This window comes from Sapajus apella, unplaced genomic scaffold, assembly GCF_009761245.1.
Source record: "Sapajus apella isolate SASKATOON/1434 unplaced genomic scaffold, GSC_monkey_1.0 scaffold15, whole genome shotgun sequence".
Classification (NCBI taxonomy): Eukaryota; Metazoa; Chordata; class Mammalia; order Primates; family Cebidae; genus Sapajus; species Sapajus apella.
In genome coordinates, this window is record NW_022436955.1 from 33,268,966 (window position 1) to 33,292,224 (window position 23,259).

The window sequence follows — 23,259 nt, forward strand, 5'->3', positions numbered from 1 at the left end:
GGTCAGGTGGGCAGAGCCCGCTGTGGCCCAGTCCCGGGGTGGGTGGGTGCCACTCAGGGTCAGGTGAGCCAAGCCGGCAGTGGCCTAGTCCCGGGGTGGGCGCCACGCAGGGTTCCTATGTGAACCTCTCACGTGGCTGTACCATTTGTCCATCTCACCATGTGGATCTACTCTTTTGTGCAAGCCAGGACAAGCACTCCAGCCTGGTCCATAATTCTGATCAGCTGCAAAGCTTTCACGTGGACTGTGTGTTTTCAAAAAGGCAACAGAGCCCATGATAGAACGTTTTGATAGGGCAGTAGGAATTTGGAAGGACAAGTTTCTCTGATTTAAAAGCTATTTTTAATTTTGAGTATTCTCTTTCAATCTACCCGTCATAGCACACACACGTAGCATTCACCTTTATTTTATTCACAATTAAACATTATCTCAAAAAGGAAGATTTTAAAAGAAAGGTGAGTTACTTAAAATCACATCTCAGCCTGATTGATCATCATTGTTTTTGATATAAGTCCCATCAGGGCTGCCTTTTTCTTCTTGGCTATGCTTATTTTGGGGAGGAGGTGTTGTTTCTATAGTTTCTTTGTAGGAGTTATTTCAAGTCCATTCTTCATTTGGATGCAGTTAAGGGCTACAGAACATAATTATGTAATTACAGTTTTACCTAAGAGGCTCCTGAAACCTGCAGGCCTTGGCGAGCACAGTGCAGCCTCTGGCCTCTGCCCTGATGGATGACTGCCCCATGAGCCTCTGACATGAGTGCTGTGTCAGCTCATGTGTTATTGTAATAATTGTTACCTTCTTTTGATAGTATTAAGATAAAAAATAAATAGAAGGAGACTTACGGAAGAGTCATATGACCTGAACTTGGAGCTGGGCAGAGGTCCTTGAACCATGCTAAAGAATGGCCGTGTTTTACATGCAGGGAAAGCACGAGCAGTTCAAGCCGGGGGCTGAGCGAGGAGGTGATGGGGTGAGGTTTGTGTTCAGAAAAGGTGTCTGGAGCTGCTGGGTGGAGAGTGGATTGAACATTGCCTTGTCCTAGCATGTGAGCTGCTGCCGCCTCCCTGTGGAGACAGGCCTTGTGTGGCAGTGGCTGTGTAGCCCACTGGGCAGAGCCTTGCACTGCACATGGCACACGGAGCCACAGACTCAGAAGACTTCCTTAGGGTCCAGGCAGAGGGTAGGGCTGGAGGTGACCTGGGCACACCTGGCTGGAGGGGCCTGGGGCTGTGCCCAGAAAATAACTGATTCTTAAGGGAAATGGGCTCCCCAGAAAGCTGGAAGCCTGTCCTACATTTTTTTTAACCTATTTGCAGATTTGCAGTTGAACCCTCTTGAGGGTGAGGAGTCTGCTGGTCTTGTATATTTTTTGCTTAACATTGTACCTTTAAAGGTAATTTTTTTTTCATTTAACATTATATGAATTTGTTTAAATGTTGCTACCTCATTGTATACTTGTTTTTTGGGTAATGTGGTATTTCTCCCAGTTGATACACTCTTAAGTTTTCAACCATTGCAGTATTCATTTATTTATGTTTTCAGACAGGGCCCTGCTCTGTCACCCAGGGTGGAGTGCAGTGGTGCGATCACGGCTCACTGCAGCCTCGAGCCCCCAAGTTCAAGTGATCGTCCTCCCAAAGTGTTCCCAGTAGCTGTGACTACAGGCCCGTGCCACCACTCCTGGCTAATTTTTATTTTTCTGTTTTGTAGAGATGGGGTTTTGCCATGTTGCCGAGGCTGGTCAACTCTCAGGCTCAAAAGATCCTCCCGATTTGGCCTCCCAAAATGCTGGGAGCCACCATGCCTGGCTGTTTATTTTTTGAGACAGAATCTCAGTCTGTCACCCAGGCTGGAGTGTAGTGGCTTTATCATGACTAACTTCAGCCTCAGCCTCCTGGGCCTCAGTGACTCTCCCACCTCAGCTTTCCCAGTAGCTGAGACTACAGGCGTGTGCCATGACGTCTGGCTAATTAAAAAAAATTTTTTTTTGCAGAGATGGGGTCTTGCTATGTTGCCCAAGCTGGCTTAAACTCCTGGGCTCAAGGGATCCTTCCGCCTCGGCCTCCCAAAGTGCTGGGATTGCAGGCGAGAGCCGCGACCTCTAGCCCATTCCCTGTTTACATTGGTCTCAGATTGTTTCCTCTTTAATATTTTTGCTCTTGTAATAATGGTGTCGGTAATATCTTTCAGCAACAAGCTCTTATATTTCTTTTAAGAAATTCATTAGGTATAAATTCTCAGAAATGGATGAAAGGATATAGTTATTTTATGTTATTGGCCAAATGGAAGAGAATTCTGCCACTTGTTCAATGTATTCTGTCTCTGGAGCTTCCTAGCTTTACATCTTAACTTTTTATGTTCAGCTGTTTAATTTTAGGTGAAAATGGGTCCACCCTCTTTCTTCCTTGCCCTTCTCCGGCCACCTGCCCCTCTGCTATGCACGGGCCCCTGCCCAGTGCTCACCTGACCCACTGCACCTGGCCAGGTGGAGGAGCATGTGGGCCGTATCCGGGAGGAGCTGGACCGTGAGCGGGAGGAGCGCAACTACTTCCAGCTGGAGCGGGACAAAATCCACACCTTCTGGGAGATCACCCGGAGGCAGCTGGAGGAGAAGAAGGCCGAGCTCAGGAACAAAGATCGGGAGATGGAAGAGGCCGAGGAGAGGCACCAGGTGGAGATCAAGGTGAGTGGGGCCAGCCTGCCCGTGCCCACCTGGTCACCACACAGCCACAGAAGAGCTGGGCCCCCTGAGGGTGAGGGTGGGACACTGTTCTCAGCTTTGGGAGTCACAGCCCTAAAGACGTTTTTTATAAAAGAGGCCGAGGGAGAGACACTTCATCTCTCCAGTGTCAGGAGAGACCCTGCAGGTCCTGAGGTTTAACATGCAGCCTCCACAACGTGGAAGGAGCATGGGCTCTGGGGGCAGGCTGGCCTGTTTGCAACTCAGCTCTGCCCCTCAGCACCCCGTGAGCTGGGGATGCACCTCACCTCCCAGCCTTGGTGTCTGACTCTGCCTCAAGTGTGCAGGTTTGCTTAAGTGAACAGGCATCTGTAGCTGTGTGCAGGTGAGGAGTCATGCAAGGGAGCAGGTGGATGCAAGTGAGCAGGTGTGTGCAGGTGAGGAGGTGTGTGCAGGTGAGGAGGTTTGTGCAGGTGAGGAGGCGTGTGCAGGTGAGGAGGCGTTGGTAGGTGAGTAGATGGTGCAAGTGAGCAGGTGGATGCAAGTGAGCAGGTGTGTGCAGGTGAGAAGGTGTGTGCAGGTGAGGAGGTGTGTGCAGGTGAGGAGGTGGGTACAGATGAGTAGATGGTGCAGGTGGGCAGGTGTGTGCAGGTGAGGAGCTGTGTGCAGGTGAGGTGTGTGAAGGTGAGGATGTGTGTGCAGGTGAGGAGGCATGGGTAGGTGAGCAGGTGGATGCAAGTGAGCAGGTGTGTGCAGATGAGGAGGTGTGTGCAGGTGAGGAGGTGGGTACAGGTGAGGAGGTGGGTACAGGTGAGCAGATGGTGCAGGTGAGCAGGCGGATGCAAGTGAGCAGGTGTGTGCAGGTGAGGAGGTGGGTACAGGTGAGCAGATGGTGCAGTTGAGCAGGCGGATGCAAGTGAGCAGGTGTGTGCAGGTGAGGAGGTGTGTGCAGGTGAGGAGTTGGGTACAGGTGAGCAGATGGTGCAGGTGAGCAGGTGGATGCAAGTGAGCAGGTGTGTGCAGATGAGGCGTGTGCAGGTGAGGAGGTGGGTACAGGTGAGCAGATGGTGCAGGTGAGCAGGTGGATGCAAGTGAGCAGGTGTGTGCAGGTGAGGAGGTGTGTGCAGGTGAGGAGGTGGGTACAGGTGAGCAGATGGTGCAGGTGAGCATGTGGATGCAAGTGAGCAGGTGTGTGCAGGTGAGGAGGTGTGTGCAGGTGAGGAAGTGTGGGTAGGTGAGTAGATGGTGCAGGTGGTTAGATGGTGCAGGTAAGCAGGTGGATGCAAGTGGGCAGGTGTGTACAGGTGAGGCATGGGCAGGTGAGGTGTAGGCAGGTGAGCAGATGGCTCAGGTGAGCAGGTGTGTGCAGGTGAGGCATGGGCAGGTCAGGAGGTATGGACAGGTGAGCAGATGGTGCAGTTGAGCAGGTGGATGCAAGCGGGCAGGTGTGTGCAGGTGAGGAGGTATGGGCAGGTGAGCAGATGGCACAGGTAATACAAGTGAGGAGGTGATGCAGGTCAGCAGGTGGGGCAGGTATGTGCAGATGAGGAGGTGTGAGCGGGTGGGTGCAGGTAAGCAGGTGGGTGCAAGTGACCAGGTGCATACAGATGTGTACAGGTGGGTAGGTGGGTACAAGTGACCATGTGTGTACAGGTGTGTGCGGGTGAGGAAGCATGAAAGTGAGCAGTTGGTGCAGACGAGCAAGAGGGTGCAAGTGACTAGGTATGTACAGGTGAGCAGGTGTGGTTCGGTGAGCAGGTGGGTGCAAGTGAGCAGGTGGTTGCAAGTGACCAGGTGTGTACAGGTGAGGTGTGGTGCAGGTGAACAGGTGTGTACAGGTGAGGAGGAGGTATGGTATAGGTGAGCAGGTGGGTGCAGGTGAGCCGGTGTGTGTAAGTGAGGAGGTGTGGTGCAGGTGAGTACGTGTGTACAGGTGAGGAGGTGTGGTGCAGGTGAGCAGGGGTACAGGTGAACAGGTGTGTAGGTGAGCATCTGTGGTGTAGGTGAGCAGGTGTATGGGTGAGGTGTGTAGGTGAGCAGGTGTGTAGGTGAGCACGGGTGTTGCACGTAAGGAGGTGTGTAGGTGAGCAGCTGTGGTGTAGGTGAGCAGGTGTGGAGCAGGTGTACAGTTGAGCAGGTGTGTAGGTGAGCAGCTGTGGTGTAGGTGAGCAGGTGTGCAGGTGAGCAAGTGTACGGGTGAGCAGGTGTGTGGGTGAGCAGCTATGGTGTAGGTGAGCAGTTGTACTGTAGGTGAGCAGGTGTGCAGGTGAGGAGGTGTATAGGTGAACAACTGTGGTGTAGGTGAGCAGGTGTGGTGCAGGTGAGCAGGTGAGCAGGTGTGTAGGTGAGCAGCTGTGGTACAGATAAGCAGGTGTGTAGGTGAGCAGCTGTGGTGCAGGTGAGGTGTGCAGGTGAGCAGGTGTGGTGCAGGTAAGCAGGTGTGTAGGTGAGCAGGTGTGCAGGTCAGAAGGTGTGTAGGTGAGCAGCTGTGGTGCAGGTGAGCAGGTGTGGTGCAGGTGAGGAGGTATGGTGTAGGTGAGCAGGTGTGCATGTGAGGAGGTGTGTAGGTGAATAGCTGTGGTGTAGGTGAGCAGGTGTGGTGCAAGTGAGGTATGGTGTAGGTGAGCAGGTGTGATGCAGGTGAGCAGGTATACGGGTGAGCAGGTGTGGTGCAGATGAGGAGGTGTGGTGCAGGTGAGGAGGTATGGTGTAGGTGAGCAGGTGTGCATGTGAGGAGGTATGGTGTAGGTGAGCAGGTGTGGTGCATGTGAGGAGGTGTGTAGGTGAGTGGTTGTGGTGCAGGTGAGCAGGTGTGGTGCAGGTGAGCAGGTATACGGGTGAGCAGGTGTGGTGCAGATGAGGAGGTGTGGTGCAGGTGAGGAGGTATGGTGTAGGTGAGCAGGTGTGGTGCATGTGAGGAGGTATGGTGTAGGTGAGCAGGCGTGGTGCATGTGAGGAGGTGTGTAGGTGAGTGGTTGTGGTGCAGGTGAGCAGGTGTGGTGCAGGTGAGGAGGTAGGGCGTAGGAGAGCAGGTGTGGTGCATGTGAGGAGGTGTGTAGGTGAATAGCTGTGGTGTAGGTGAGCAGGTGTGGTGCAGGTGAGGAGGTGTGCAGGTGAGGAGGTGTGTAAGTGAGCAGGTGTGTAGGTGAGCAGATGCGCAGGTAAGCAGGTGTGCAGGTAAGCAGGTGTGGTGCAGGTGAGGAGGTGTGTAGGTGAGTAGCTGTGGTGCAGGTGAGCAGGTGGTACTCTCATTGCCCTGCAGGTGTACAAGCAGAAAGTGAAGCACCTGCTCTATGAGCACCAGAACAACCTGACAGAGATGAAGGCTGAGGGCACCGTGATCATGAAGCTGGCACAGAAGGAGCACCACACGCAGGAGGGTGCGCTGCGCAAGGATATGCGGGCGCTGAAGGTGGAGCTCAAGGAACAGGAGCTGGCCAATGAGGTGGTGGTGAAGAACCTGCGGCTGGTAGGTGTGATGGGGGCACGTGGGGGCTGACAGATTGTTGGGGACGCAAGCCCAGTGCTGCATGAACTCTGGTTTATTCAACAGCAACTGGGAATTCATATTTTTACCTAAGATCTCCTGCATTTTTTTAGTTTGTTGAAATATATATACAGGTATTGATCGACTTACAACCTATGCAACTTACGACCATTCGACTTTACGACCACAGTTGCTAGCCACGACTGCTCCACGTCTGGCAGCGCACACGTTGCCCAGCTGGGCATACGACAGTGCGGACCAGCTTCCAGCAGCACTACCATCTCCGCGTGCATATAGCCTACTCAACTTACGACCAAATCGTGTTACGACCGGTCTGTCGGAACCAATCGTGGTCATAAGTCGAGCACTAGCTGTATATTTCAAGCGTGTATCCAAACAAACCCCATTTTGGGGCCAAGTGCACAATGCTGTCTCAGCCCTGAGGAAAAAATTGACATCCCCGAAGAAAAATCCAGCTCAGGGTCTTTGATGTGCTGCTGACACATGATGCCCAGGTACTTTCCTAGAGAATAGTGTCATTGGCGTTTAGTAGAAAGTGAACCAACCATTAAAATGTCCAGTGTGTCGGCCCTTGGGCAGCTGTGATGGTTTGTCACACAAGCTGTGCTGATTTTTACTTTTGAAGCTGGGAGTTTCCAGGGCACTGTTAAAATTGATTTGTGCGCCTGGTTCGGTGGCTCACACCCATAATCCCAGCACTTGGGAGGGTTAGATGGGGGAACCGGTTGAGGCCAATAGTTTGAGAGTAGCCTGGGTGAAATCATTGAACCCTATCTTGTTTTTTCTCTTTTTTTTTTGATTCCTTTCTTTTTCCCTAGACTGCTCAGCAGGATGGACCCTATCTCTACAGAAAAACAAAACAAAACAAACCCATGGCTGGGGAGGTAGATCAGGGCTGTAATCCCAGCACTTTGGGAGGCCGAGGCGGGTGGATCATGAGGTCAGGATTTTGAGCCCAGCCTGGCCAGCATGGTGAAACCCCGTCTCTACTAAAAATACAAAAATTAGCTGGGCATGGTGGTGGGTGCCTGTAGTCTCACCTACTTGGGAGGCTGAGACAGGAGAATTGCATGAAACCGGAAGGCGGAGGCTGCAGTGAGCCGAGATGGCAGCACTTCACTCCAGCCTGGACGACAGAACGAGACTCCGTCTCAAATAACAGTACCAACAAACATAAGCGGGTGTGGCGGCAATGCCTATAGTGTCAGCTACTTGGGAGGCTGAGGTGGGAGGATCCCTTGAGTTCAGGAAGTCAAGGCTGTGGTGAGCTAGGATCGTGCCACTGCACTCCAGCCTCGGTGACAGAGTGAGACAAAACAAAAAAGGAAGGAATTTGTTTGCTGAGCGTCCATTAGCTGCTAGGTCCTGATCTGATCTCTGGCAAAATGCCTGCCTGACCGGGGCTGATGGTCTAGAAAGGCAACAGGTGAGTCGGAAGACAAAATAAATGTGTCAGATAAAACAGAGAATCTGGTGGGGACACATGACACAGAGAAAGCAAAGTGGGGAGAGGAGGGGTACAGTTTTGTACAAGTAGGTGACCAGCGGGGAGAGAGGTAGGCCAGTGGGAAGGCCCAGAGGAACAGAAGGAGGACGCTGAGGGGAGAGGGGTCTGTGCTTATTCACCTCGAAAGCCGGGTGAGGACTGGGACTTAGACCTGGGGGAGTCCACTGCACTCTGAGAATGGGTGGAGGAGACATGTGTCTGAGGTTAGTCTTCAAAGGTTCTTCCTGGTGCTGGGTAGAGGAGACTTTCTTTCCTTCTCTTTTTTTGGAGACGGAATCTCGCTCTGTCACCCAAGCTGGAGTGCGGTGGTGTGATCGTGGCTCACCGCAACCTCTGCCTCCTGGATTCAAGCCATTCTCCCACCTCAGCCTCCCAAGTAGCTGGGATTACACGTACCTGCTATCATGCCTGGCTAATTTTTGTATTTTTGCAGAGATGGGGTTTCACCATGTTGGCCAGGCTGTCTCGAACTCCTGACTTCAGGTGATCCGCCCACCTCGGCCTCCCAGATTCTTGGGATTGTGGGCACGAGCCACTGTGCCTGGTCTCAAGGAGCCTAACATATTTGCCTCATGCCTGGAAGCAGTTGAGCCTCAACTGAATCTGGAAGAAACTTGGTGACTGCTGACTTTGCAGCAAAGCATGAGGGTGCTGGAGTCTTGAACCCTCCAGAATTGTCTGGTCTTAATCCGGGTCCTGGAAGTGGTATTGTTACATAATCAGGGTTCCCTGTTGGATGAAAATACTGCTTTAAAAAAAAATCAGTGGCCAGGTGCAGCGGCTCAAGCCTGTAATCCCAGCACTTTGGGAGACCAGGGTGGGTGGATCACTAGGTCAGTAGGTCGAGACCATCCTGGCCAACATGGTGAAACCCTGTCTCTACTAAAAACACAAAAATTTTATTTTCTAGTTTATTTTCTATTTACAGGCACGTGGGGTGGTCCGTGCTTGTAATTCCAGCAACTTGGGAGGCTGAGGCAGGAGAATCACTGGAACCTGGGAGGCGGTCACAGTGAGCTGAGATTGCGCCACTGTATTTTCTATTTTCAGGCACGTGGGGTGGTCCGTGCTTGTAATTCCAGCAACTTGGGAGGCTGAGGCAGGAGAATCACTGGAACCTGGGAGGTGGAGGTCACAGTGAGCTGAGATTGCGCCACTGCACTCCAGCCTGGTGACAGAGCGAGACTCTGTCTTGAGGAAAAAAAAATAATTTTTTTATTCAAAATTTTAATATATAATGTTTATTGAAATATATACAAATTATTTGTTTAAAAAAAATATATATTTATTTTTAGAGATGAGGTCTCATTCTGTCTCCCAGGCTGCAGTGCATTGGTACAATTGTAGCTCAGCAGCTTCGAACTCCTGGGCTCAGGCGATCCTTCCACCTTAGCCTCCCAAGTAGCTGGAACTATAGACATGTGCCACCACATACACCCAATCTTTAAATTTTCTGTAGAGGGTCTTGCTGTGTTGCCTAGGCTGCTCTTGAACTCTTGGCCTCAAGTGATCCTCCTGCCTTGGCCTCTGAAGTGCTGGGATTACAGGCATGATTCACCATGCCCAGCCTATTAAAATACTTTTAAAATGCTGGTTTCGGCAACAGTGCAGCAGGTTGGAAGCTGCACACAGGACCTGCAGAGATGCCGCAGCTCTCTGGATGTGGCTGCTGCTCTCCATGCTGTGGGATGGCTTGGCAAGGGAACGAAGCTGGGTTCAGTGCTCACAGTGTCTGTTCATGTTCTCTCTCAAGCTGAGAGGTGATGTAGTTGAGGGAAGTGAGTTAGGAAATGTGGAGGGCACCAGAACCATGTTATCCTGGGCATATTCCATGAACCTGGAGGAGCAGAGAACCCAGCAACCAGCAGCAGAATGAGGTTTGCTGAGCTGGGTTTTTCATGGCGGTTAGGGTCAGCCTGAAGGGAGTCGGCTTCCTCTGTGTCTGGCTGTCTAGTAATGGCCTCTTTTCCCCTGTGCAGAAACACACTGAGGAGATCACCAAGTTGCGGAATGATTTTGAGAGGCAAGTTCGAGGTCAGTTTCCCCCATGCTCATTGTGCAGGGCAGTGCCAGAGCCCCCATCAGAAAGGAACTTATCTCCAGAGCCTGTGAACTCAGGGAACACAAAGTAGATTAAAACAGCCCAAGCATGCAAGGGAAAGAATGTGGGAGTTTCCAAGGTCAGTGGACCCACTCAGAATCCCAGAACGACTTACTTTCATGTGAGTCTGGGAGGCTGTGATTATCACACACTTTCCCACTCCTAGCTAAAATCAGGAGTTATCAGCAGGTGGTGGTTACTCAGTGCCGTGGGCAGCATTCTTAAAATAGTCTTCTCCATGGTTCCTGGTCTGAGAAGGCTCCAATTTCAGAAGCCTGTCTGGTTTACTAATAAGAGCCTGTAGTCTGTGTCTGGATGGCCACACGGGCCTTGATTACGCTCCCTGGGGTCAGCTGACATTCAGCTGTTGGCGGTCCCAGTGCAGGGAGCGATTAGCAATGCCTGTCACTGGCAAAGGCAGGTGGACAGTGGCATGTGTGCTGAGTAGGAGCCACCCGCAGAAAGCACGAAAGCCCTCTGTTCTCCTGCAGAGCTTGCTTGCAAAGCAGTCCTGACCACAGTGGGCGTCTGGGGTTGTTTACAGGCTCCCTGTTTGGTAGTCGTAGGGGCACCTTCTTCCTTGCTAAGCTGCTATTTGCTGCTGCCTTTCAGAAATTGAGGCCAAGTATGACAAGAAGATGAAGATGCTGAGGGACGAGCTTGATCTGCGGAGAAAGACCGAGCTGCACGAAGTGGAGGAGAGGAAGAACGGCCAGATCAACACGCTGATGCAGCGCCACGAGGAGGCCTTCACCGACATCAAGAACTACTACAACGACATCACCCTCAACAACCTGGCCCTCATCAATTCCCTCAAGGTGAGGTGCTGCGCATGAGGTGGGGGCGGGGAGATACTCTGCCTGTGCTAGGATGTAGGCTGCAGAGTCCTGGGGATCCGGCCCCCAGCCCTTCTCCCAACACACCCCATTTCATAAGATTGTTTCACAGTGCCCCTCTAGCGTCCTTAATTGAAATTCCTAAATAATGTAACCTGTCCATACGTATTGTTAAAAGCTGTCAGGATAGTTCCTCACCGTAGTGAGAGGGGAGGTAATCAAGTGTAATTGATTTGTAAAAGCTTGGTGGAACTGCAGTGGGTAACTCATTGTGGCTGGCATGGACAGGTGTCCTCATCACTCACATGCTGGCAGTGATAGGATTTTCTACAAGAGGCCACGGCCCTTGGTGGAATCTTGAACAAAGTGTAGTCCCTCCATCTGCGTGGAAGCTGCATTCCCAGAAAACTCAGAATAAGTTGCAACTGCAGAAATACTGTGTTTTTACCTACAGCGGGGATCTAAGTGCCAGCGTGCATGTGGCCTCAGGACCTGTTTGTGGGCAGGAGGGCCCCCTGGCTCCCCCTGCAGCCATGGCCCCTTTGGTTCTGCCTGCTGACCCTTCCCAGGCCTGTGCTTGTGCCTGCAGGAGCAAATGGAGGACATGCGGAAGAAGGAAGACCACCTGGAGAAGGAGATGGCAGAGGTGTCTGTGCAGAACAAGCGCCTGGCAGACCCTCTCCAGAAGGCTCGCGAGGAGATGGGTGAGATGCAGAAGCAGCTCGTGAGCTACGAGAAGGACAAGCAGATCCTGCTTGTGAGTTTCCTGCTGGAATCATCCCCCTCCTTGGCACCAGCCTCAGCTCGGGAGGAAGGAACATCACGGGGATCCCTGAGGCTCCACGTGGGGCTTGGCCTTCAGGGCAGGAAAGGAGATGGGGAGGCTGGCATTTCTCCTTTCTCAGCCTTGTTTTCTGGGGAAAGTCAAGTCTGGGGGTGTTTTGGAGACAGGCCCTCATCTTCACCGCATGCTACTGACCTGCCCTGGCGGGGCTCAGCTGCTGGTGTCCTGGAACCTGGTCTTAACGGCGATGGTTTTTGGCCTTGCCATCTCCCAGGAGACTGTTACCTGATGACTGTGAATCTTGAATGCTTTCTATCCCTACTCCCTATTTTTTCTACAGTGCACAAAAGCACGTTTAAAAGTCACAGAGAAAGAGCTGAAAGACCTGCAGTGGGAACACGAAGTGTTAGAGCAGCGGTTCACCAAGGTGAGTGGGCACCAGGCTGGCCCTGCCCCGGCAGTGGGAGTGATGGGTCACGACAGGCCACTGTCTGCCAGCCAGGGACGGGGCTCTCCTTGTTGCCCTGGCTCCTGGAACAGCTTCAGGTGCCTTGACCTTGTTTTTGGGTTCTGAAGCTGTAACTCATCCCATAGCTTCTAAGAGGCAAAAACCTGTGGCCTATTTTGCATGCATATCCTGCAGGAGGTCTGGGGTCTCGTGGGAGCAGATCACATATGACTCACATGCGTGTCCTGCAGGAGGCCTGAGGTCTCATGGGAGCGGATCACACATGACTCACATGCGTGTCCTGCAGGAGGCCTGAGGTCTCATGGGAGCGGATCACACATGACTCACATGCGTGTCCTGCAGGAGGCCTGGGGACTCGTGGGGAGCGGATCACACATGACTTTAGTTTTCTTAAGAGCTCCCGTCTGAGCACATGAAGGAGGCCTGGCGCCTTCAGCACACCTTCCATGTGTGTGTGTTTCTAAGTACTAACCTGTTACTTTCTCATTGTAAAGAAGTCATGGGGTCTGAAGAGTAAGTTAAAATGAGTCTCCAGGCCGGGCGCGGTGGCTCACGCCTGTAATCCTAGCACTTTGGGAGGCTGAGGTGTGTGGATCACCTGAGGTCAGGAGTGCAAGACCAGCCTGGCCATCATGGTGAAACCCCATCTTAAAAAAAAAAAAAATGAGTCTCCAGCTGCTCAGCACTGGTCTTCACACTGGCGAGCTTTGTGAGCTCCCTTCCTGGTTTCCTGGATGCTCTAGTGTGCATGTGACTGTGGATTACGAACACAGAATCAGGCATAAGCACAGCTTACTTTTTAATCTCACAGTGTATCAGGCTGCAAATAGGAAGCGGTCTCATTCTCAGCCACATGGCGCTCCGTTTCGTGAATGTTTGATCGCTCATGTAGCTGAAGCCCCTATGTTTCTAATCCTCTGCTGTTGTAAGCATGGCTGCCTCAATAGATTTGTCTTTGTGCACCTGTGTAAGATTGCTTCTTAGGAAAGCCAGTTCCTAGCAGTGGGACTGTCAGGTCTGGGGCTCTGTGTTGAGGATTCTGATCGTCTGTCCAGAGGGCCGTTGATTCACACATCTGCCAGGGTGCTGGAGGGGCCATTTCCATCCTTCCTCACCTGTACCAGATCTAGCAGGTTTAAACCTGTGCACATGGGATTGGATGGGAAACATCTCATTTAGCGTGCACTTATGAGATTTCCAGTGAGTGCTAAATGCTGGGTCTTGTCTCTGTCCTTGGACACTCCCTGCCTCTGTGCAGTTTCAAAGTTCTGGCCAAGGACCGGTCCAGCACCCTGGGCCCCTCAGGCTTTGTCTGTGGTTTGCGTGGCCGGAGCATCTTACCTTAAGCAGCAGTGATGGGTGCCGTTTCTGTTCTCCAACTTAATTGATATTTATGAACGCAGACGGTTGTAGTGGGGTTGGCCTCTCAGGAACATCCCGTCTGTCTGTCAGATCTAGACCCACCTTCAGAGGTGCCTCGGGTCCTGCAGGACGTGCATTGCTGGGCTGTGCCAGCTCCCAGTTACAGCCCTGTTTGCATGGCTCAGCGAAAGGGCATCTGCAAGGCAGCCGGTGAGACCCGGAGGACTGCTGTGTTAGACAGGGACCCTTCCTCCCCGCTGTGGGTTTTGAGTGGACATTATTAGGAAGAGGAGAGCAGAGACGTGCCTGGGTTGGAGCCTTGTTCCCTGCCATATTTTCTTCTATTTGGACGTAGTTCCTGAAATTATCACAGTCAGTGTCTCTTCCTAGAGAACCGAGAGCTCAAATTTGTCAGCAAAATATAGAGACCAGAGGCACTTACAGTCTAATGCCTATGGACAAGGAACTGGATTTCAGCAAATCTGGGGAATTGTGACACCAGTTAGAAGGAATGCAGGGCCAGGTGCTGTCCTGGAGGTGCTGCAGGTATCACAGGTTGTGGCTTTGAAAACAGCTGTGGTGTTTTAGCATGGTCCGTTTTTCTTCCAAACAGTCGTAAATGTTTTTAAATCTGTAGAGAACATTCTAGAAGGGGTCACACCACGTGTTCACAATGGTGACCTCTGGGAACTGGGGTTAAGGCGTTCACTTTTTTGAGATGGAGTTTTGCTCTTGTTGCCCAGGCTGCAGTGCAGTAGTGCAGTCTCAGCTTGCTGCAACCTCTGCCTCCAGGGTTCAAGTAATCCGCCTGCCTCAGCCTGCCTAGTAGCTGGGATTACAGGCACCTATGACCACACCCCGATAATTTTTGTATTTTTAGTAGAGACGGGGTTTCACTATGTTGTCCAGGATGGTCTCGAACTCCTGACCTCAGGCTATCCACCCACCTCAGCCTCCCAAAGTGCTGGGATGACGGACGTGAGCCACCGCGTCAACTCAGGCTGTTCACTTTTTTATAGTCTTCGACAAAGTCTGGATTTGTTTAGAATACACAATTCCTAGAAAAATTAGGAGGTGAAAAAGAGGTTTTACTGGTCGGCAGGCAGCTGGCTCCATTTGTGGGGCAGGCAGCATGTGGGAGAGCGCATCCTCCATGGGGACCCACCTGCAGCTCTGCCTGCTGGATGCCCTGGACCCCGCGTCTTAGCTGAACCCACAGCCCTAGCTCAGAGTGGCTTTCAGGGTGGGGCTGCTCCAGCTCTTACCAGGACTCATGGCTTCTAGAGACACCTTCCTGAGGGGAAGGCTTACGCTGTTCTCCTCCTGCCTTCCACCGTGTGGACAGCTGTACAGAGGGCCAGGGTGTGGGCAGTGTGGACAACAACCGGCTCGGTGCTGTGGGGGTGGGCACTGTCGGAAAGCCACCTCCCATAGAAAGAGGCACCGTGTTTGGACGGGGGCAGAGGTGGGAGGCAGCTTCTCCCCAGTAACATGTCCCCAGGGGAGGGGCCTCACAGCCCACTCAGCGCTGTCCCTGCAGGTGCAGCAGGAGCGGGATGAGCTCTACCGGAAGTTCACTGCTGCCATCCAGGAGGTGCAGCAGAAGACCGGCTTTAAGAACCTGGTGCTAGAGCGCAAGCTGCAGGCCCTCAGCGCTGCCGTGGAGAAGAAGGAGGTGCAGTTCAACGAGGTGTTGGCGGCCTCCAACCTGGACCCTGCATCCCTGACGCTGGTGTCCCGCAAGCTCGAGGTAGGCCCTTGAGGTGAGCTGCCCCAGTGGGCGGCCTCTTCCCCATGGCAGGACCCTTCCGTTCCGTGCTGTGCCTCCTCGGACAGGCACAGACCCCTCGGTCAACCACTGGGCGGGGGCATTCACGGGCTTCCTGTGGCCCGAGAACAGAGTGGCGTGGATGCCCCTCACCGTCTTAGCTGGCGGTCTCCTCTCATCAGTTCTGCTGATGAGATCTCGCATCTTGATCTTCCCCGGATCCTGTGTGACCTCACGGTACGTCCTTACTCCTGGGTCTCTGCTCACTCCGGTTCTCAGGCCTGGCTCCTCCAAGCACCTAAGGCTCTAGTCATCTCAGTGCAGCCTGACAATGGGCGTGGGAGTGGAAAAGCCACGTGGAGTCTCTGTGGGCCTGAGTGCCTCCGTTGGTGACAGCAGACCCAGATACAGGCCTGGAGGATGGTTGCACCTCCCGAGCTCTCAGCCCAGGCACCACCCCCATCCTGGGACAGAGAGGGCGCCGGGAGGCCCTGAGATGGGCTGGGTTAGGACATGGGCAGTTACAGACATGGTAAGTGCAGGGTCATGGGAGCCTGGGGACCCTGACCCCACTTTGCAGGTACTGGGGACATGAGGTTTAATAATAGCCCGGACCATTCCATCATTCTGTGTCATGGTTACGTATGGTGCTGCTCTGCTAGGGTGTCCCGGGATAAAACAGATGAGGCCTGGGCCCCCCATGGGGAGAGGCGGCATGCCCTGGGGCATCAGGAGGATGCTGGAGCCTCAGACTGCCTCACAGGCGCCTCACACCTGTGTCTAGCTTCTGGACTTGGGCCTGGCCTCTGTTCCCTGGACCTGGTTAGGGAAAGTCACAGAAGGAACAGGCACAGGGCGCAAAGGTCTCTGACACTGGAATCCTGGCCAGTTGAGGCACAGCCTGTGGCTTCCTCGGGGCCCTCCAAGATGCATGACGCATGCTCCTGGCCCAGCTGCTGCCCCTGAGCTTGCAACATCTGGTCGTGAGGTCTTCACCACCAGGCCCCGCAGAGGGAGACTGGCTGGTCACAGAGACGCAGCCTTCGGGGCCACTGTGCGCCGTCTGACTCTGCTGCTGTGCTGGGCTCGTCCTTCAGCACATAGATGCCTGGGGCGTCGGCTCGAGGCTTCCTCACTGTGGAAGCATCTGTTATCCTGAGAACGTTCACAGGTGGTATTTTTTTGTTTTGTTTTCGAGACTGAGTCTTGCTCTGTCACCCAGGCTGGAGCGCACTGGTGCCATCTTGACACTGTAGCCTCTGTCTCCCCAGTAGCTGCGATTACAGGCGTGTGCCACCATGCCGGGCTAATTTTTGTATTTTTAGTAGAGACTGTTTCACCATGTTGGCCAGGCTGGTCTTCAACTCCTGACCTCAAGTCATCTGCCCGCCTTGGCCTCCCAAAGTGCTGGGATTACAGGTGCGCACCACCACACCTGACCTTATTTTTGTATTTTTAGTAGAGATGGGGTTTCACCATGTTGGCCAGGATGGTCTAAGTCTCTGACCTCGTGATCCACCCACCTCGGCTTCCTGAAGTGCTGGCATTACAGGTGTGAGGCACCGTGCCTGGCCTCCAGATGGCGTTTTTAAGGTGATTGGTCCACACGCAGTTGAGCTGAACACAAATGCATGTGCTCACCACCGACATCAGGCCGAGGGCTGACCTCATTCAAGTCAGCTAATCTCTTTTTTTTTTTTCTGAGATGGAGTCTCGCTCTGTCGTCCAGGCTGGAGCCCCTTGCTGAGCTGCCCTGGGGGCACCAGGTGTTGGACAGATGCAAGACTCAGGGGCTGGTTCTGAAAGGCCTGTCAGCTGTGTCTGTTTCAGGCCCGTTGGTAACCATGGAAGAACTGGACAGAGCCTACTCTGCCACTGCTGGGGATCAAAGGGCTGGAGGGGGCAGGTTGGGGCCAGCACAGAATGGGGATGGGCAGAGGGTTTGAGAGCTGCCCAGAGGCTGGGTTGACAGGTGGGGCTGGGAGGGGCCAAGGTGGCTTGGTGTTTGCACACTGGGGAACTGTGGGTCCTGGCCTAGTGGGCAGTGGTGCCTGTGGGACCCTGGTCATCTGGGATGGCCTGGCTCTCAGGGCCTGAGGGAGTGAGGCCGTACGAGTGGGGTCTCATCGGGGCCAGAGGCAGACTGAGATTGTCTGCTCAGCACTGGGTGCTGTGAGCACAGGCAGGTGAGGGAGTGAGGTCACACTGCTGGAAGGAGGAGGAGGTGTGTTCCCAGCTGGCTGAGGCTGCACCCGGCTGGCTGCTAAACCATTGAGATGAGGGTCACTGCTGCTGTACCCACACACCAGGGTGAGCATGGAGCCAAATGTGGGTCAGCTCTTCCTTTCCTGGTCATTGTTACCATGACTTCTAAGTGAGGAATCTTCTGGCGAAGTGATAGAGGCCCCGGCAGGGACACTGTTTGCAGGCTGCGCAGGTGTGAGGGCTGCTCTGTCAGTGGGTGGTAGAGATGGCTCTGAAGCTAGGCCGGGCCCAGTGGTGGCCACAGGCAGTAGCCCAAGAAGCCCCCGGCCTGGCCATGTGGTGAGACCCTTGCCCACATCTGGGCAGGCCAACGCTGCTGAAGACCAGTTTTTTTGTTAGGAAAAAGTGGGAGAATACATTCACAAGCTTCGAGACACGTAAGCAGTGCGTGAGTGGTGTTCAGTGGACAGTCTCTGTGTGTGGCTTCACGCTGCCTGCCGTCACCTCATTTGCATTTCTTGTGGGTTTGGACTTTTTTTTTTTTTTTTTTTTTTTGAGACTGTGTCTTGCTCTGTTGCCCAGGCTGGAGTGCAGTGGTGCAATCTCAGCTCACTGTAACCTCTGTTTCCCAAGTTCAAGTGATTCTTGTGCCTCAGACTCCCAAGTGGCTGGGTTTACACAGGTGTGAGCCACCACACCTGGCTAATTTTTGTATTTTTAGTAGAGACAGGGTTTCACCACATTGGCCAGGCTGGTCTCAAACTTCTGACTGCAAGTGATCTGCCCTCCTCGGCCTCCCAAAGTGGTGGAATTATAGGTGTGAGCCAGCACGCCTGGCTAATTTTTGTATTTTTAGTAAAGAAGGGGTTTCGGCCGGATGTGGTGGCTCACGCCTGTAATCTCAGCATTTTGGGAGGCCAAGGTGGGTGGATCATCTGAGGTTGGGAGTTAAAGACCATCCTTGCCAACATGGTAAAACCCTGTCTTTATTAAAAAAAAAAAAAAATGGTTCGCCATGTTGGCCAGGCTGGTCTTGAACCCCTGACCTCAAATGATCCACCGTCTTGGCCTTCCACACTGCTGAGGTCACAGGTGTGGGCTGCCTCGCCCGGCCTAGACCATTTCTTTATGGAGATGTGTGGCTCCCTGTTCTCTGCTCCTCCCGTGTCTTCTCTCAACCCCTGGAGGCCTTTTTCTGCTGAAAACCCTGTGTAGATGGAGGCACCATCGAACCAGGCTGTTATTCCCCGGGTCTTTGAGGAAAGCCTGGAGCCCCCAGGCCACCCCCATTGCTTCAGTCAAAAATGAGTCTCAAACTCTCACCTCTGTCTCCTCAGGATGTTGTGGAATCGAAGAACAGCACCATTAAGGACCTGCAGTATGAGCTGGCCCGGGTCTGTAAGGTACAACTCCCTCGGCGCCAGCCTGTTCTAAATGCAGATGCTCTCTGAGCACCCCACTGGTGCCCACTTTGTACCTCGTTTGACAAGGCAGCTATCACTGTCCCCACGTGAGGGTGCAGTCATGGCTGAGGGCAGCTGGATTCTGTTGGTTTGGGGCGCAGCACTGTCATCTAGGCCATGTATCTACTGGGATGGATGTGGGGGCACCTGGACCCTTCCCTGGTCAGCCCCTTCCTCTGGGTAGGGAGGGCGTGAAGAACCTGAGGGAGGAACGTCCACCCAGGGGCCAGAGCACAGCCAGGGGCAGAGCCTCTCAGACCACAGCTCTGCCCCGAGTGTCTTTGCCTTCTGCCTCTGTGTCCTCATTTGTGGAATGGGAATAGTGACGGCCTCTCCCTGTGTGACACCTGAACGGGGTGATGTCTCCCACACAGGAAATGACTTTGGCTTTATCCTTTTACACTGTGAGGCTCACGATGCTTGCCCCTCCACGGAGCTGCACTCAGCTCCGGTGGGCCTTGGCGTGGGGACCCTGAGCTCCGGTGGGCCTGGGTGCAGGGACCCTGAGCTCTGATGGGCCTGGGCGCAGGGACCCTCAGCTCCGGTGGGCCTGGGCGCGGGGACCCTCAGCTCTGGTGGGCCTGGGAGTGGACCCTCGGCTCCCTAACGCTGCCCTGTCCCCACAGGCCCACAATGACCTGCTGCGCACGTACGAGGCGAAGCTGTTGGCCTTCGGGATCCCTCTGGACAATGTGGGCTTCAAGCCCTTAGAGACAGCTGTGATCAGGCAGACGATAGGCCAGGGCCCTGCGGGACTGGTGGGCACCCCCACGTAGCTGCCCCTTTGGGGGGGCACAGCCCCCAGAGCCAGCCTCGGAACTCTCTCTAGATGACACCCACTTTCACACCAAGGACAACAAGTGTTTTAGATTTCATCATCAGCAAATGAAAGCTTTTCACGTGTCCTTCCATCGTCTTGCCTGGCTCCGTGGACAGAACTGCCTGCAGGACCCTCACCCATGGCGTCCCCGCCACTTCCTTCGCTGGGTGCATGTCCAGCCTGTGCCTGGGCCTGCTCCCTGGGCACCTCCAACCACAGACAGCAGGACCTTCCCAGAGGGCCCTGCGCTCACCTGGGGCTGGGCACAGTGTGCTGCCTGTCTTCACGCCATTGTTGACCCAACGACTGGACGGCTTTGTGGGTGCTGGCAGTGACTTTATTGACACCTGAGTCACAGCTGCCCACTGGGAATCTGCAGGACTTCCCTAGGAAGTGGGTGACCCTGGTGTGCCCTGATGAGCACCAGGCCCACTCTGTTGAGGTTGGGGGGTGGCACAGCCCAAGTGTGGGAAGGGGCAGGTGGCCTGCTGCCTGGCTTGGCTCTAGCTCCCTCGGTAGGTGGTGTAGGACCAGGGGCTCAGCAGCAGGGGCACGTGGAACTTCTGGGCCTCGCTGGGGATGGTGAAAACAACCTGAGGCGGAGAAGGCCGGGGAGAGGGTAAGAGGGCGGCAGCAAATTGGTTGTCTAGCCCCACCGTGCCTGGGAGAGTTCAGCAGCCGACTGCGGGTCTGGGATGGGGTGAACCCTCCCCACCAGAGGAACATTCCTCAGAAGCCACAGCCCTGAGCGCAGCCACAGCCTGACAGGGCAGATGATTCTGTGCGGCCGCAGTGCAGGCTGAGGCAGTGAGGTGAGGCACAGAGCTGGAGGTGGCTCAGGTGAAAACCTCTATCAACAGAGGGGATGAGTCACCCTGGCCCAGTCTCCCCATAAAGCCTGACCCTGGGCAGGTCAGCGATGGGTGTGTCCTGTAGAGTCTTCCTGCCTGGAAACCTTTCTTTTGGGAGCTCAAAGCAAGTGAGCTTACCCACCTACCGCCATCCAGGACCAGTCTGCCCACTGCCTAAAGGATGCTGGCCAGCAGGACCTGACCTGCCGGTCCCAGTGAGTCACAGACCTCAGCCCTCCAGTGCACTGGGGCGCTCACCTCCACGTATGGGTAGAAGCTTTCCTGCCCCCTCTTCCTCCAGTAGGCCGCAGTGTCGAAGGTGAGCTTGTAGGTGCCTGCCTTCATCTGGTCCTGCGTCAGGAGTCCAGGGCAGCGGCCATCTGGGTCTGTGTAGCTGAGGAGAGGATGAGGGTACAGAGGGAGATGAGCTCCCCACCCCAGCTTTCCTGGGTCTGCACCCCACCTGGCAGACTTGGGTGAGCAGACACAGTGGGACTTGGCCTGCAGCTCCGGAGCAGTCAGGACCCCACAGCACTGTCTTTAGGGAATCAACACAGAGAAGAAAAAGGGAAGAGGCTCCCATAATTTACCCCATGAGCAGTGACCACCGTAGAGCTGGCGTATATTTTTCCAGATTTTCTCTAGGCATATTTGTTGACAAACTTAACTCATCAAATGGATTATGCTATTTGTATTATTTTATAAGCTGTGGTTTTCACTGAACATATTGTGTGTGGCTTTCTGTGTCAATAACTACCACACCCTCAGCACAGGGTGGGCCTGTCCACTGCACGGAGCACACCCGTCGTGTGCCCGGGTGCCTTGTCAGGGTCCTGAACGTCTGTGGCTCTGCCCACAGTCACCTCCGGAAAACCTCACATCGCTCTTGCCAGCTGGTCTTTAAAGTGTGCACTTCTGCTATGATTAGAGAGAGCAGGCTGGGTGCAGTGGCTCCTGCCTTTAATCCCAGCACTTTGCGAGGCCATGATGTCAGGAGTTCAAGACCATCCTGGCCAACACGGCGAAACCCCGTCTCTACTAAAAATACAAACCAACCAGCCAGGTGTGGTGGTCCTTGGCTGCAATCCCAGCTACTAGAGAGACTAAGGCAGAGAACTGCTTGAACCTGTGGGGTGGAGGCTGCAGTGAGTTGAGATTGTGCCACTGCACTTCAGCCTGGGTGACAGAGCAAGACGCCATCTCAAAAAAAAAAAAGGATAGCATGTGAGTATATGGGGAACCTCCATGAGACGCGTAGCCCGCATGGTGCTCCCCTAATCCTCAGGTGGGACCTGGAGGAATTAGTGCCATAGCCTTTGTGAAGGGTCAAATGAAGTTGTAAGAGTGGCACCGGCACACCCTGATCCTGTGGGCCCAGCCCTGCCCTTCTGGCTGGAAGAGAGGGGCCTGCATCCCACGCAGGGGCCATAAGGTCTGGGGGGGTGACACCCACCTGGGAAGTGCCCTCGTAGCCTGTGTCTGAGGCAGTGGGCAAGGCCCCATGGAGGCTGAGGGGCTCGGTGCCCTCAGGCCTGGCTGGGAATCCCAGCACGGACCTGGGCTTGCTGTAGCAGGAGTAATCATGGTGCTGGCCTCAGGGTGTATGGAGAATGGAAAGAGCAGCGTCCAGCTACTGCATGGCACAGGGCTAACAGACAGTGAAGTCTTCCATTTCCCCTCAGGGCTCACCTAACCCACCCACCCCCACCCCGGCACAGCTGCCAGGAACCGGCAGAAACGCTCCCATCCCATCAGGCCTCAGTGCCCTGAGGTTGGAGGTGGGAGGAAACCGCACCTCTCCTCATTTCCGTATTTTCAGAGGAGGAAACGGGCTGACAGAGGCAGGAGGGAGCCCTGCGCCCCTCCCCGCACCCTGTGGGGAGTGGAGGGTCAGCAGCGGTCAGCGCTGCTCTCCAGCCTCACTGCCTGGCTCCCTGGCCCCTGCCATCTGTCTCAGGCAGGACCCCCCCCTCCCAGCGTCTCGCGCCTACCTGGTCCTCAGCTGCATCCACTGCTGGCTGTGGTCCTCCAGCCGGGACAAGCAGAGGCAGAGGCCTCTGGCTGGGACCCCGGAGGCGGTATCCAGCACATGGGTGGTCAGTGGGCTGCCCAGGGGCTCCATGCTGCTGCGCTAGGCCAGGAGAAGGAGGCCAGGGTGAGCGTCTGGGGCCCTGTGCCCACCCGCCCCAATCCTGCGTCCACACCCGCTGTAAGGTGTAAACAGCCCTCCGGACAGTCCTCCCAGTGCCCAGGGGACAGGGGGCAAGGGTCACTGGAACTGCCTAGTCAGCTGAAGAGGCTCCAAACGTCAACAGCGGACCCGGGCCTCCCGACCCTTCCCGGCCAGTCCCCCGCTACCCCGCTGCCCCGCCCCACTGGGGACCCCGTCTCCCACCCACGCCCTCCACGAAAGGGCCATCGTCCCCCAGCCCCTCCGGTCTCTGGGCTCTCTCCTCCGCCCCCTTTCCTGGGTCCTGGACGCTCAGCCCCGCCCTAGGCAGCTGAGGGGACAGGAGCCCGGCATGTCCAGGCCTGGCCCACTAACCTCCGGGGGGTCCAGGTGTCGCTGGAGCCGCAGCAGCCGCGGGGCGGCCCCGGAGCTCATCCTGCCCCACCGACTGCGACGCCCGCGGGAAGAGGGAACGGTGGGGCCGTCACCCCGCCCCGGACCACCTCGTGCCCACCAGGAGGGCCCCGGCGGGGCTTTGCCCAGGAAGGGGCGCTGGTGGAGAATCGGGTGCACAGACCTGGAGCCCGGAGCGGAGTCGAGGACAGGGGGGCGGGTCGGGGCCGGGGGCGCGGGGCGGGGTCGGGGCGGGGCCGCCTCGGGGCGGGGCCGGGGCGGGGCATGCCGGCCTCGGGGCGGGGCCGGGGGCGGGGCGGCCTCGGGGCGGGGCCGGGG

General features: G+C 55.0%; 2 protein-coding genes and 2 long non-coding RNA genes across 7 annotated transcripts in view; 3 read left to right on the forward strand and 1 right to left on the reverse strand.

The window, feature by feature from the left end:
• Positions 1-21,059, forward strand: part of GAS8 (growth arrest specific 8) — a 25,766-nt gene extending 4,707 nt beyond the window's left edge. Inside the window, exons 3-11 of one of the 4 annotated variants that reach the window (XM_032284789.1) lie at positions 2,489-2,686; positions 5,946-6,152; positions 9,678-9,732; positions 10,412-10,617; positions 11,225-11,392; positions 11,760-11,846; positions 14,791-15,000; positions 18,561-18,626; positions 19,313-21,059. In XM_032284789.1, coding sequence (XP_032140680.1) covers positions 2,489-2,686; positions 5,946-6,152; positions 9,678-9,732; positions 10,412-10,617; positions 11,225-11,392; positions 11,760-11,846; positions 14,791-15,000; positions 18,561-18,626; positions 19,313-19,462 — 1,347 coding nt within the window. In that variant the 3' untranslated portion in view covers positions 19,463-21,059. Of the gene's footprint in view, positions 1-2,366; positions 2,687-5,945; positions 6,153-7,112; positions 7,132-7,458; positions 7,618-9,677; positions 9,733-10,411; positions 10,618-11,224; positions 11,393-11,759; positions 11,847-14,790; positions 15,001-18,560; positions 18,627-19,312 lie in introns of those variants that run through there. The other 3 variants (XM_032284790.1, XM_032284792.1, XM_032284791.1) reach the window with 3 other exon arrangements.
• On the forward strand, positions 2,696-4,620 carry LOC116555814. The gene is made up of 3 exons (XR_004270689.1): positions 2,696-3,120; positions 3,722-3,792; positions 3,935-4,620. It is a non-coding gene; the product is annotated as an uncharacterized LOC116555814 (long non-coding RNA).
• On the forward strand, positions 4,746-5,415 carry LOC116555815. Its single transcript, XR_004270690.1, has 4 exons — positions 4,746-4,758; positions 4,821-5,086; positions 5,313-5,347; positions 5,378-5,415. It is a non-coding gene; the product is annotated as an uncharacterized LOC116555815 (long non-coding RNA).
• On the reverse strand, positions 19,827-23,033 carry LOC116555813 (5-hydroxyisourate hydrolase-like). Its single transcript, XM_032284793.1, has 4 exons — positions 22,903-23,033; positions 22,349-22,488; positions 20,616-20,751; positions 19,827-20,099 (listed from the first exon to the last, which is right to left on the reverse strand). Exons 1-4 carry the CDS (start codon positions 22,960-22,962, stop codon positions 20,010-20,012), a joined length of 426 nt encoding a protein of 141 aa, XP_032140684.1. The 5' UTR covers positions 22,963-23,033; the 3' UTR covers positions 19,827-20,009.
• Positions 23,034-23,259: the final 226 nt, after the last annotated feature.